Source organism: Nansenia antarctica (assembly GCF_963989245.1).
Source record: "Nansenia antarctica genome assembly, chromosome: 18".
NCBI lineage: Eukaryota > Metazoa > Chordata > Actinopteri > Argentiniformes > Microstomatidae > Nansenia > Nansenia antarctica.
In genome coordinates, this window is record NC_137691.1 from 11,766,195 (window position 1) to 11,781,194 (window position 15,000).

The following is a 15,000-nucleotide window of genomic DNA, read 5'->3' on the forward strand; positions in this document are numbered from 1 at the left end:
AGAAAGAGAGATGGGGGAGGTCAGGGAGAGAGATGGAGGAGGTCAGGGAGAGAGGTGGGGGAGGTCAGGGAGAGAGATGGGGGAGGTCAGGGAGAGAGATGGGAGAGTTTAGCAGGTTGTCGTTATACTCTAACGACTGAGCATGCTCCGAAACGTGACAGCAAATAACCTTTTTGAAGGTCCAGAACCTCTTATCTGTACAAACACAATTCATATGGACTGTTCATATTCATATGGACTGTTTATATTCATATGGACTGTTCATATTCATATGGACTGTTTATATTCATATGGACTGTTCATATTCATATGGATTCCATGGACTGTTCGTATGGACTGTTTATATTCACATGGACTGTTTATATTCACATGGACTGTTTATATTCACATGGACTGTTTATATTCACATGGACTGTTTATATTCATATGGACTGTTCATATTCACATGGACTGTTTATATTCACATGGACTGTTTATATTCATATGGACTGTTTATATTCATATGGACTGTTTATATTCACATGGACTGTTTATATTCACATGGACTGTTTATATTCATATGGACTGTTTATATTCATATGGACTGTTTATATTCACATGGACTGTTTATATTCATATGGACTGTTCATATTCTATGGACTGAGCACCCTTTCAGTGGTCCAACTGAAATTGGAAAAACTCAGTAGAGGATTGGTGTGAGGAGGGAGGTCAGATGAGATGAGAGGGAGAGAGAGAGAGAGAGAGAGAGGGGAGAGAGAGAGGGGAGAGAGAGAATCGGAAGGGTGTTAGAATGACAGTGTCGGAATGGAAGGGCGGTAGAGAGAGTGTGGAGAGAAATCTAATGAGGAGGAGCGTGTTTACACCCCTGCTCCCTGGATCGTGTCTCTCAGACATTAGCAGAGAGATAAGGTCATCCTCACGCTTGGCATGCAGACTGTGCTGCACTCGTTCCAAGATTTTTTTTTCTGTGCTCATATTTTTCACCTTTATAGTACAACCTTGGGAAGTGATACATAGCAGTCTTACACCTCCAAGAAACACACAGCACGCACACACACACACGCATGCAGGCAGGCACGCAGGCACGCACGCACGGACGCACGCACGCACGCACACACACACACACACACACACATACTCTCTCACACACATATTCTCTCTCACACACACACACACACACACTCTCTCTCACACACACAAACATTTATGAACTTTTTGATTCAACCATGTAAGCTCAAGATGTGAAGTATGAACCATGTGTATTGACTAGAGCAACTGGTGACCTTGTTCTTAGTGATACTACTAGTGTGACATTGTATTTGGTCTTTAATAAATGCTACTAACATATGTTGGTATCGATGTCCTCTCTCAGTTCCACATGTCCCCTAGAGATAAGAATGTATGGTCCATCCAAGGAACCATTGTCTACCTAGAATCACCTTATCTGGTCAAGGTTGGTATCATAAATACTAACGTGTGAAAACCCTGTCCTGGCTGACACACACACACACACACACACACACGAACACGCACACGCACACACACACACACACACACACACACACACACACACACACACACACACACACACACACACACACCACCAGCCAGCTCATGTAAGTCATACCAGTATCTAATGACGGCAGGTAGATGGCAATGTTCAGCAGGGGAAATCAAGATGGCCTCTTCCATTATTCTATTTTTATTCTGCTTTCTCCCTCTTGTGTATGACTGATGGCATTCTAGGTTATCTGCAGTAACTCTGGCAGCATATACTATGCATCTCTGTCTTCTTTTCTCTGTATCTCTATTCCTCCCACAACTCTCTCTCTCTTTTTTCCCAAGTGTGTCTCTTTGTTTCTCTCTCAGGAACAGACTTGTTTCAGATGGCGGCAGATGGATGACCTTGGGCTCTGTTCTGAGGGCTGCTTTGACTTTGCCACTGTCAACGTGTGCCACCGTCTACCTCATAGCGTGTGGTTATCAATGTGAGCCACAGTCTACCTCATAGCGTGTGGTTATCAATGTGAGCCACAGTCTACCTCATAGCGTGTGGTTATCAATGTGAGCCACAGTCTACCTCATAGCGTGTGGTTATCAATGTGAGCCACAGTCTACCTCATAGCGTGTGGTTAGAGCAGAACTGGGGTCTCATACACCCAAATGACTGATAGGGTATTCTTTTATTTTTTTTAAGTATTTTTTTCTGAGTGGGGCAGTCCCACTCATATTCTTCTTTTTATTGACAGAGACAGTAGAGATTTTGACAGGAAGGATGGGTGAGAGAGAGAGAGGAGGGATGACATGCAGGATATGTCCCCGGCCGGAATCGAACCGGGGACCCTGCGGTTACATGGTCAATGCTTAACCCGCTACGCCACCTAAGCGCCCCTCTGATAGGGTATTTTATCGACTATGACGATGGCAGGAGGTTGACTCCTCTCACAGGACTAAAGCCCTAGAGGCAGATGACCCGGGCTGGGATGCTGCTGTAATACTCTGGTAACAGCTTGGATTAAGTGAAAAAAACAAAAACAAATGTCATTGCACTGTATTGTAGAAAACCCTGAACACCATTGTGCCAGATTACCTGACAAGCAACAGATAAAAAAACATTTGCTAATTGAGCGAATGTCATTATTATTATTGTTATTACTTTGTAATATGCCTTGTTATGACTTTGTTATGTGCCATGTCATAACATACGTATGTTTTACACATAAACCTGTGAGAAATTGCCGCAGTCCTGGCATTTGTGTTCAGTATGTATGAAACACAATATGTCGTGCAATGTTTGATGCCTTATGCCTCTGTCTCAGTTGGTCAGAAGCCCTCTGTTAGAGCATGTATACTCCCGTACACTGCTGGCTGGCTCACTACTCTGCTGAGTCACATGACGCAGATAGGAGATGAGAGGAGAGGAGAGGAGAGGAGAGGAGAGGAGAGGAGAGGAGAGGAGAGGAGAGGAGAGGAGAGGAGAGGAGAGGAGAAGAGAGGAGAGGAGATGAGAAGAAAGGAGATGAGAAGAGAGGAGAGGAGAGGAGAGGAGAGGAGAGAAGAGGAGTGGAGAGGAGAGGAGAGGAGAGGAGAGGAGAGGAGAGGAGAGGAGAGGAGAGGAGAGGAGGGGAGGGGAGGGGAGGGCAGGAGAGGAGAGGAGAGGAGAGGAGAGGAGAGGAGAGGAGAGGAGAGGAGAGGAGAGGAGAGGAGAGGAGAGGAGAGGAGAGGAGAGGAGTGGAGAGGAGAGGAGAGGAGTGGAGTGGAGAGGTGCTGAGTGATTCTTGGCAGTGGGGTTGTGTTATCATCGCCTCCTAATCTAATAGAGCCTCGGAGGAGTTTAATCTGGATTATCTCCATCTGAGTCATGAAGGAGCCCCGTCAGGAAGATAACACCATCAGCAAAGCTTTACACAGTAGGGCCTGCTGGGTTTAAGCAGGACAGGATCCAATTCACAAGTCTGGAACATGGTGGTGGTACACTATGAACTGCCAATACCTTCTTGAGACTGTCCGAAAATATTGTGCAAAGGATAAATTCAGATCAGAAGGGATAAAGTAAGTGAAAAAAGTGACTGAATAAATACTGAAATTCAGAAAAAAAATCCCACAATACACAAAAAATGGCTACTTGGCCACATTCCATTAAAAGTCATGCTACATTGCATAACTGACTCATAAGAGAGAGATTGACTTCGATATTCAATAATAAACCCATTCATGGCCTACCCCTCTTGGCATTCATCCAGAGGTTTCTGCACAGCAACAGACAATCAAGTATCTGATCTAATCTAATATCCAACATTCTCTCCTCCTCTCTCCTGTCTCTCTGGCTGCGTTCGTAAATTCGCTCTGGAAATCTGATCAGCACTCATGGAATGCCTCTTGTCCAATCAAATGACGCTCCGGCGTTCTCAGAGACGAATTTACGAACACACCCTCTGTGTTCTGTTGTGATGTCAACTCACTGGCCATTGTTCCGTTCCTCCTGATTGGGCACTCTGCCCAGGGCAGCGGGTACTGGAACGACTGGAAGAAGTAGAAGATGCTCCAGCCTATGATGACGTTGTAGTACAGACCCACGAAGCCACACACCTGGAGAAGAGGAGGAGGCACAGCACTGTCACAAGATGAAAGACTCGTCCCTGAGGTCCCCCCGACTGGAACACCTTACAGAACACCCTCAAACTCACCGCCCTCACCTCACTCACTGCTTTCAAACAAATCCTGCATCGAACCATAGTCGATCAATGCACCTGCTGATCACCGTCTCTCACCCATTCCATAACCCATCACTGCCTCATTTTAAGTACCCCTGCTCCACTCCCCCCGCTATCCCTCACCTCCGCTCTTCCTCTCCCCTACCTCCTCCTTCTCTCTCCCCTCTCTCTGACTGTTAGTATTTTAATGCATCTGTATTTGCCAGTGTTTTATTGTTTTATTGTTGTAAATTATTTAACCTTGTTTTATTCTAGCTTCCCCCCCCCCCCCAAAGAGCCATTGCTTGTTGGTCAGGCTGCATAAACCTTTAAATAAAAAATAAAAAATAAATAAAGATCCAGTCTGGAGATAGCAAGTCGATCGTCTATAGATACGTAGCGTCCTTGAATATCAAACCAACAGCCATGCAGTTGACACGTTGACCGATAGCCTGTTGACAGTCTGCAGAGCCTCTTTATAGATCAGTGGAGGCTGATGGAGGTAGACATCGGAGGACAGGCTCGATGTAATGCATGGAATGGAATGAGGAAAGGTACCATGTGTGTTCTGTTTATACATAAACAGAGGCTATTACATGATCAAGATGGGCGACTCTACTCTCTAGTATAGATATAGACATAATGATAGTATCATAAGCAGGTGCAGAGGGGGGTGGGCACATGAGGCACCGTCCACCCACGTGTTCCTGTCAGTTCTCTGAGCATGTTGCAGGAGCAAACAAGGTCAAGAGAAACCTATGAATTATTGAAGAGCGCCCTTTCAGCGGTTTCCACAGTGATGCTTGAAGGAGTATTTATAGCCACTCCCCATCACTCTCAGTCACTCATCACATGCCACTCCAATGAGGGTCGAGCTCCCAACGCCCACTACTCCCCAACCATCTACCCCTCGCTCTCTCGCTCTCTCTCAATTTCAATCTCAATTTCAATTTCAATTTAAAGGATTTATTGGCATGAGAAACATACGTCTACATTGCCAAAGCAAGTGAAGTCTCTCTCTCTCTCTCCCTCTCTCTCTCTCTCTTTTTTTTTTCTCTCTCTCTCTCCCTCTCTTTCTCACCATCCAAATGATCATAGCAGGAAGGTTGAGAGGCTGGGGTGGCTAACTGTATCCTCCTTCTCAAAATCCTGTGTATTCATCTATGCTTTAAACATAAACAATAAGCCTGTGTGACCGCTTCCCTAAATCAGTTCTTCTCCCTGGTGAGGTATGTGAGAAGCCGTCAGCAGGAAGGCCTGCGTTACTGTGATGGTGTGACTAGGAGATTATGGGATGTGTGAGTCACTGGTGTGTCCTACATGCCCGGTGTAAGACTTGGGTTATTTAAATATACTGTTTCATTAGAACCATAAACCTTCAGCTAGGAAGACAACATAAAACAACAGCTTTTTATCAAAAAAGGGATTCGGTCAGTGGGTGTTAAATACAGGGGGACGAAAGTAGGTGATGACAGGTAAAAAGAGAATTGCAGACGGTGACAAAACAACATTCGCAAAGGCAGCGAAGCGTAGAGTTAGTCAGAGGGGAGAGAGTTTAAGTGTTGGCCTATGCAGTAAAAAAGCAGCCGTAATAAATCGCAGTCACTGAGGTAGGAGTTATTTATCTTGAAATCTAAGCACATTCAGCGAACGCTCCAAATAATTAGCCACCCGGTTCGACGCAGCCATCCTCTCAGAGGACCCTGCTCCTTATCTATGTTCTCTCTGTCCTGCAGTCTGTTTTTCCTATCTGGGGTCACTGTCTGTTACAGTCTGTGAAACAACATCATCTTCACATAATACGTACCTCGTAAAATAAAGCACGTAGCTTTTGGAAGGTAATCAATCACTCAACACATTTATTTATCGCATTATCGTATTATCGCATATGGGTACATTTGCAGGAAAAGCGCCATAGGCCTACAAATAGGCTCTAGCTGCCATCATCACAACCACCCATGATGACATCTCTCCAGGGCTGGACTGGGACAACAATTAGGCCCTGGCATTTTTGGCCCAGACAGGCCCACCCCAATCGGTCGGACCACACCCACCAGCACAAAAATACTTGCCTTATATACTCGTCTTATATACTGTGTGCTGTACAGTCATATGACAAACTGTAGTATTCCCCCAAACCACTACAAAGACGACTACATACAGACAGTAAGCAATGGTACCAGTGCAAGTAGACCAGTGTACTCAGTGATCAGATTCCAGAGCGAATTTCCGAACGCAGCCTTGTTGTTCTAGATTTTTTTTTCCATTATCAACCTATCATTGCGCTTTAGAGTAAAACAAAGCACGCAACTGTCGCGTCTATCTTTTCATGGCAACTCTACATTGTGATTTACAAGGGATATTAACTAATATTAAGTAATATTATTACTTGGTTACATTTTGCAATTGATCCGCAGTACACATGCATGCCGAACCGTGGGGGGCGATCCGTTACACCCCTAACAGCTACCTATATTTTCCTTACCGGGTCAACGGTTACAGGCTGACTCGGCCCCGCTTCTTCTGTATCCTCTCTATCCTCTGTATCTGTACCCTGCTCCCGCTTCTCCCTGCTAGCCTCCTCTTCAACCTGTTGCTGTTGCTGCTGTGGTAAACTTGAGGGTGCAGCAAACATGTCCCTAATGTTTACACATTTGGCAGCATCTGCCTCGAGTTTCTTTTAGTTTTTCTCCCTACGTTTTTCCCAGCCTCCCTTCCGTTTTAGTGTGCTTTTGCACTCCATCTCTCTTAGTATCTATCTAGTAACTATCCAGGCTAACTACATTTATTTTGCCTGCCGGCTCGGCCCAAAACTACCGCGAAACTGAGACGGAGGTCTGGTGCTGCGTGCGTGCGTGACCCCTGACCCCCCCCCTTCTCTCTGTTGATTGGGCCAGCCCAGTGTCTGTATCGAAAAGTGACCAATGGGCCGCTGCCCCTGATTTATGGGCCGTTCAATGGTAGCTTTCGATTTATGGGCCGTTCGATGGTAGCTTTCTGCCAGGCCGGCTGTTAAAAAAAAAAAAAAAAAAAAAAAATTTATTTTTTTAATTTTGCCGGTCGGCTCGGCCCAAAACTACCGCGGCCCACCGGGCAAATGCCCGGTATGCCAGATGGCCAGTCCAGCCCTGCATCTCTCTCACCATCAGACTGGAGACCCCTATCCCGCCCAGACGGGGGCAGACGTAGTTCCACACCCCGATGCTCCCACGCCGGACCTTCTGCCCCACCGCCAGCTCCAGGAAGAAGAGCGGGATCCCGATGAGGATGAGGAGGATGAAGTACGGGACCAGGTAGGCACCTGAAATACAGACCATACTGCAACTACTGTCTAGATATCACACACAAGTTCAGAGGGTACTACTTACCTAGCTAGTTAACAGTGTTAATGTTTCACTTTATTATTATTATTATAATATAGATATTATACACAAGTTCAGAGGTTACTACCTAGTTAGTTAACAGTGTTAATGTTTCACTTTATTATTATTATTACTATTATTATTATTATTATTATTATTATTATTATTATTATATCTAGCCGATCTGCCGACCTTGCGATCATTAGACACCGGCTCTACCTCCTGAGCCACATCCACCCTGTGTGACAGTCCAGCCCTCTGGACTAGTATCAGAGCCTCGTAATGAGTCAGTGGAGACGCCAGACCTCTGAACCTGAAGCCTCTGTGGTGCTTCATTTGCACTCTGGCAGTTCTGCATCACTTGTCTCTTACTGCAATATGCAATAGCGTCTCATTTGCTGACAGATATGAAATGGTTCCATATCACTCTCTCCCCTCCTGCAAGCCGGGGCCTAACCATCCGTGAGGGCTATTTTTATATTTTATTAGTGGGGGGGTTGGGGGGGGGGGGTCCTTTCCATCTTAATCCAGGAAGGCTTAGCCAGGATGCCAGTGTGGTGGATGTGCAACGGGTTAAGTCATCATCCCCTGTATATAAAGGGATGCTAAGACTTATGGCAGAGTAGTCATAGTACTCATGCTAATACCTCAGGACAGAAGTCCTGTAGTGTACTGTATGTTGCAGAGCCCGTAGCTCATAATGGGTAGAATAATACGGCATAAAGCAACCAAGAACGCAGACAGAGAGAAATATTATTGATGGCGTTAGGATGTACCAATTCAGCAGGGACCAGAGGTGAGACAAGTCAGAGATGGAAATAGTAAATCCACCTAACAGCTTTTGGCCACTAGCCAGAGTGTCCTCAGATCAGTTGATAAATACGGAGCCCCTTCAGCCGAATCCAATCATTTGTAGTTTATCTGAACTGGGGCCAGCTCAGGGCACTGATATATGGTTCGCTCACTGAGGTAATGAGACGGCAAGAGAGAGAGAGAGAGAGAGAGAGAGAGAGAGAGAGAGAGAGAGAGAGAGAGAGAGAGAGAGAGAGAGAGAGAGAGAGAGAGTGACTTCACTTGAGAGAGATTACCCAATAACGCAGGTCCATTTAATGTGCATGTAATTGTAATTGGCTGTCAGGAGGAGGCCGTTCTTCTGGTCACATAAGCGGCTGGTTAAAGACCCAGTAAATCTCCTGCTTCCTCGCAATAAATCAGGACAGGAATGTGTGTGAGAGACAACAGGGATGACAGTGGACATCAGTCAAAAGCCCAGGGTAATGGTGTGGTCTTTGAGGTGGAGAAATGTCTATGTCTTAGTTATCAAAATTATAGCAAGGGATAAGCCTTTTTCTTTTTCTTTTTTTTGCTGCTGCTGTTATGGTAAAGTAGGGGATAATAATAGTTCACTTGAGCACAAAAATAAATCTGTAGTGCAATTGATACAATACACATAGCGTATAATAGACGAAGTCCGCATCTGACTCATACTGATACATGGGGATGCAACACTACAGTACATGAAATAGTTGATGAAATAGCTCTCTGGCCCCGCGGTGGCGTAGCGGTCTAAGCACTAGCCACTAGTGCAAGCTGCCCACCGGGGACTGGGATCGAATCCCGGTCTCGCCAGATCCGGATATGGCCGAGGCACACAGGGAGCGGCATATTGAGCGGCCGCTCCAGAGGGCGGTATAGGACTATTTCCGGACAAGGATCCGTCGCGCAACGCCCCCGGGGTGCCGGAATAACGGTGTCGGGCTCGAGGAGCCAGTCAGCTAGTCTGCCTGGCGATCTCCTCTGGGGCTGCCGGCCACGGGGTCGTGCGGCGGATCCTACGCAATAGGCAGGGGATAATTGGATGCTAGGTTGGGTTCAATTATACCAAATTGGGTGAAAAAGGGATAAAATCTGGAAAAAAAAGAGAGAAAAAAAAAGAAAAAAAGAAATAGCTCTCTGGGATTTACATGGGTCATGAGGGTACAGAGAGATATCTGACAGTGCTGAGATGCATCATTCCTCTGCACATACTGCATATTACATAGTTACCTATCACTACCTCTTGTTCTATTTATATCATGCCCTTATATCACTATTTGCACTTCTGGTTGGATACTAAACTGCATTTCGTTGTATCGTACTTGTACTCTACGATGACAATACATTTGAATCGAATCTAATCTAATCATCCCTGACGAGTAGAGGCCCTAAACTACAATAACAAAAACAACCAACACTCTAAGCATCTCTATTTACAGGTACTCCCGACACACAAATAGATAGTAATCATCATCCTCACAATACATTCTCATACATTTTTTATTGAGTCCTATCCTGTTTCTGTTGATCAGAATATCAGTTGCGCCGTGACCTGGCCCAGTGGCAGGCAGTAGTAATCAATAGCGAGTGCTATATTTAGAGCTGCTGAACGGCGTTTGATGGCGGCCAGCGTAGCTGTCATCTCCTGTTGTCTCTGCAGTCTGGGTCACCGAGCTGCTAGGTGAGCAACAGACGCTACACTACTTCATCAGACAGTGATTGACAGGAAGGACCTGGGGGAAGTGACCTCGTAAATCTCCAGAGTGCCCCTTTCCTCTGAGTTTAATCCAATAGGAATCATATACTGTGCAAGCTCTATGGCAGACAGGTCACATTTCATATTGACTGTAGTAGCTGTAATACTTGAATTCTAAGTCAGCCAGGCCACAGGGTGGCAGTGGTCTCCCACTTACCTCCTCCGTTCTTTTGGCACAGGTAAGGGAAGCGCCACACGTTGCCCAGGCCCACGGAGAAGCCCACCTGGGCCAGGATGTACTGCAGCTTGCTGTTCCAGGCGGGGCGGCCGTCGTTCTCAGGGACCTCCGGGGGCAGCGGACCCTTCTTCCCGGCGGGCCCGCCCACGTTCAGGGCGCTGTTCTTGTAGTCGACCGGCTCCTCGTGAGCGAGCAGGTCGGCCACCGACTCTGTGACGTGCTCATGGAGGTGGTCGCGCTGCGTCACCTTGCTGTTCTTAGGCATCGGGGACGTGGAGGTGGGGGAGCCGGGAGGAGGGGGGGTGGGGGGTGGAGAAAGAGAACGAGGTAGACAGAGAGACAGAGAGATAGAGAGAGAGGAGGGTGCAGGTTGTGGACACCGAGCGGAGCGGGTTGGTGGGTTGTTGCTAGGTGCGAGACGCTGAAGAGGGAGAGGGAGTCCAAGGTTCCAGATCTGGGCTTCGGTCCTAAGAGCAGAACAAAATAATTAAATGATGTCACTGCAAGTAAAGTCGAGTATCTTCTATTTTAGCAAAAATCTGAAAGGTCAAGGCATTATAGCTGGTGAAAAAGGACATTAAGCAATCTGATAGACCTAGCCAAACAGAACACATTTAACTGGTCTAACTGGTCTTTAATTGGATATCTTTTGGATGAACATTCAGTAGAGCATGAACTTGTTATGGGAGAAGAAGGATCATTTACAGTAAAATCACAGATTCCTGATAATGGCCCTCGAGTTTAAGTGGGAGTAGGCATATCGTTTGGTTTCACTCTGGGCCTTAAGTAACACTTCCGACACAGGATCACTGACACAATTACCTGTCCATTTAGTGCCTGGCCAGACAGGCTTGTAATAAGATGCAGGTCTATAACACACAGTCAAGTCTCTCTAAAAGCTTTAAAGACTACATTAGTGAAAGTGGTGACATTAGCATGAACCGAAAAGAAATAGAAACAAACAAAACGACCACTGAGTGGTCCTCAAAGTCATCTTAAAATCTACAGTTGGACGACACTGTGATAATAAACTTTACTCTGTACTGAGTACTCTGTTAGTATGCTGATATGATGCGTTTTTGTGTGACTATATGCAAATGTTGTGTGCCTATCAAATATTGCAATACTCATTGTTTAACCTTAAACATAAGTGTGCCCACTCTCAGTAGTAAACAACATTCTTAGGAGCAGGCACATACCATATCAAGTAACAGTGAGACCAGTTTAACTCTAAGGACATAGGAGCCTTAGCCCAGTGGTCAACAGAGCAGAACAGCATGAACACAGTATAGCCATGTATGGGAACTAATGTCAGTATTGTAAGTTACGAGGTAAAAGCTATTTCCTCTCTGAGAACTGTATATAAGCTGTAACAAACATCAGTACTTGGCTTGGCATCTCTTTATGCCACAGCCAGGCTCGACACCAGCCATGTCGTAGCCATGCTTGAAGCTTGGACTTAACAGAGCATGCTGCCTTGGAAACATCTGTACATGGGAATGCAACCCAGATCTGCCTAATACAATGATTACGATTCAACCTTCTCTCTGAGTCATCAATATATAATTTCCGGCCACGTGACCAAGAAAGATCTATATATCATATACTATAGAGTATGATAGTGAACTAAGCCTTTAATTGTGAGTATTTTTTTAGGTCTACCTACCTTATGCTAAATAGAACACACTAACTAACATACCTGCTATTTCTACCTGTGAACCATTGAGGTGCAGGCACAGGAGCCAACACCCGTTACTGCTCCCTAAAGCCCCTTAAGATACAAAATGTCTTAAGTACACAATCAAGGAAAGGGAGAAAGTGAGTGTATTATGTTTTTTAGGCAACTGTGGACTCATTTGACCACACAGATTCTCTCTGTCAGTCCAAACAAAAGCAGATTAGCCCCCCCCCCCCCCACAGTGTTTTGGTTTGAAAACATTCCCAATGTCCCAAATTGTCCTACTTCATTTTTGTGTTCTCTGAGCTTAACTTTTAAGGGAAGCTTTTTTTCCTGTAAATCCCCTAATCCTCTGGACCTCGCAGCAGCAGCAGCAGCAGCAGCAGCCTCCTCACCCACCCCGATCTCAGGGAGCGCTTGGTTGAGCCAAAACATAATGGAGGGAAAAATGAACATGAGGCATTGGGATGAACCGCAGTCATGCGTTCTCCTGGTCCACGTCACGAGCCTGAGCGTAGGGCTCATTACTTATTGAGTGAGTCGCTCCTCCTCAGCCATTATCAAGTCTCACCGACGACTGAAATACATTGTGTGCCAGGGCCCCCCCCAGGGAATGTGTCCTGGGGCCGCACTCTATTTCCAGGGGACAGAGAGAACAAGAGAACTCAAAGATACTGGGAGATGGCGTGTGTGTCCCTCAGATAAGGTGCCAACCGTACACTTCCTTATTTCTGTTCATGGGCTGAGGATAAGAGCTGTGACTTGGTCCCGTAATGAAGCAGAAGCGAGCCTAGCTACAGTACAGTCTTGTTGTAAGAAACCAAAAGGGAGGAAAATAGGGTGAGTTCTGAGGACTGAGGAGTGGAGGTCACACAGAGGACAGAGCTGCAGTCCAAGCTGTGGCAACATCTTGAGAGGACGATGCCTGCTGCCTCCATGACGCCTTCCCCACCTCATACGGGATGACGCATCGTTCGGCAGTGACGCAGATCCCCCCCGACACGACACAGCCACCGCGGCTTGTCTCTCTCTGTGTCCGTGACAGTTCTAATCAATCTCTTCTCACGACTTTGTTTTGGTACTCATCTGCATATGCATTCTCCGCATTATCCACTCTACCTCACATGAACATGTGTACTGTGTTGTTAAACAGAGTAATACAACTCTGTACAGGATGTATCATCAGCACAGCATAAACAATTAATCAATCCCTCTATTGGTAACTAAAAAACTGCAGACAGTTTCCTTAATACTCTGAGATGTACGGTAATTGACTAATGTAAGGCAACGCAGTAACATCCATACATGTGTAAAAGGCCTAATTGTAAACTCTTACACTAGCCTGAATCCTTTCCTTTTTTCTTTCTTTTTTTAACATAGCCTCACATGCAATACACACAACATACACACCCCCTGTACACAGTACATACATGTACTGCGCATAGTGCAGGATCAGATAATCCACGGCCATTCACACAGTTTGTATGGGAACCTCGACATAATCCCCATGCACATTAACTGTGGAGAAGCCTCTCTGCCTTGGTTCAGTCATTCAGTTCCATGCATGAAACCCTTAATATCAATCAGCAGCTGCCTCATCCGGCCTTCAGAGAGACACACTGGCATGACAACACGCCAACCACCGATCAACTGTAATCCCTACTCCAAACAACATGTTCTGACCACCACAGGCAGGACTTCAAGTAAGCTACAACTAGGCTACATTAGTGCTATAATATAGCTGCGGAACGGGTTAGGGTTAGGGTTAGGGTTAGGGTTATGGAGGGGTACTACAGAGGGTTGCTACTAGTTGTCATCTCAGATGGAGCAGTCTGGACTACAGTTGTGTCTTTAGACAACTTTACCTAGATTGATGCACTCAGTATCTAGTTAACAAATCGTGACGTTAGAATTAAAAGGTTCTATCTCCATTTTTGGTCAAAATTGAGTTTTTTTACATAATCTGATCCATTAGGTGTTTATTAATGCCTGTGTGGTGTTATTTTTTTAAATGATGACATATTTGAGTTAGTAATTCATAAAATACAAAGGTTCCATCTCACAAAACATAATGGAATGTAAAAACTTTGACTCTCAATATCTCTGAACTGCCCTAAACGGAGATAGAACCTTATCATTCTAAGCTCACGAAATGGAAATGAATGTGGGGCTCACTGCTTTCAATAAAAGCAATCAGACTCACTACAGACTTTACTAACTACTGCACTCTGGTACAGTATGGTACAGTATGTCTTGGTCTGGCTTGCTGTTACATAACAGTGAGATCTGGGGTTGGACTGTGTATTTTATCTGGAAATAAGAGATTCTCTGCTCAACACTATACCCAATCAAACAAGGCAAACATTAATCATGGTAGGTGCTATTTGTACAGATTTGGATCAGGTGTTCATTTTCTCATCAAACATATATTCAAAGCTATGTTATTATCTACTATAAACAGTAAATTCAAAGGTTTCGGAAATTCAAATAGGCCTAGTGCTTACACCCACAGTGCATTCTATGTTCTATTGAAGTGTACTGGGTGGAATGGGACTTTAAAAATGATAATAATGGTGGGCAGTATTGGTTTGGATAATAATTGGATAATAATGAGGCCTACCTAAAATACTATACATATCACAACAAGATATGACATCCATTATTGGACGTATCTCTATAATTGGGGGCTAGGTTATTGAATGACTACGCCTCGCCTCTCCCCTTCACACTAATGCAAAACGCGACTTAGGTTGTAATGTAATTGATTAAGATTATCTCCAGAGCACAATGTATTCCCTGACTTTACACGAAAGCCGAAAAGGGGCCACTTCATTTGATTGATTGCTTCATTCCCAGCATCGCTGTTCATTTGTCCCACTCACAGCCCACAATAACAAAGTCTTGTTTCCCGTAAGACGTCTTGCCTTTGCTCTGAAAGCCCATAGAAAACACATTATGCAGTGAACTTTTCAGCTAAAAAAAGGAGGATGATAGAAAAAACCCAACACATTAGCCCT

At 45.2% G+C, this 15,000-nt stretch overlaps 1 protein-coding gene across 1 annotated transcript in view; it reads right to left on the reverse strand.

The window, feature by feature from the left end:
- The window catches only part of LOC308173600 (sodium-dependent neutral amino acid transporter SLC6A17-like), a gene marked incomplete at both ends in the record, with an annotated part of 15,794 nt that extends 5,224 nt beyond the window's left edge, over positions 1-10,570 (reverse strand). Inside the window, 3 exons of the mRNA XM_080548627.1 lie at positions 3,963-4,089; positions 7,337-7,494; positions 10,285-10,570. Of these exons, the coding sequence (XP_080404753.1) occupies positions 3,963-4,089; positions 7,337-7,494; positions 10,285-10,570 (571 nt within the window). The remainder of the gene's footprint in view (positions 1-3,962; positions 4,090-7,336; positions 7,495-10,284) is intronic.
- Positions 10,571-15,000: the final 4,430 nt, after the last annotated feature.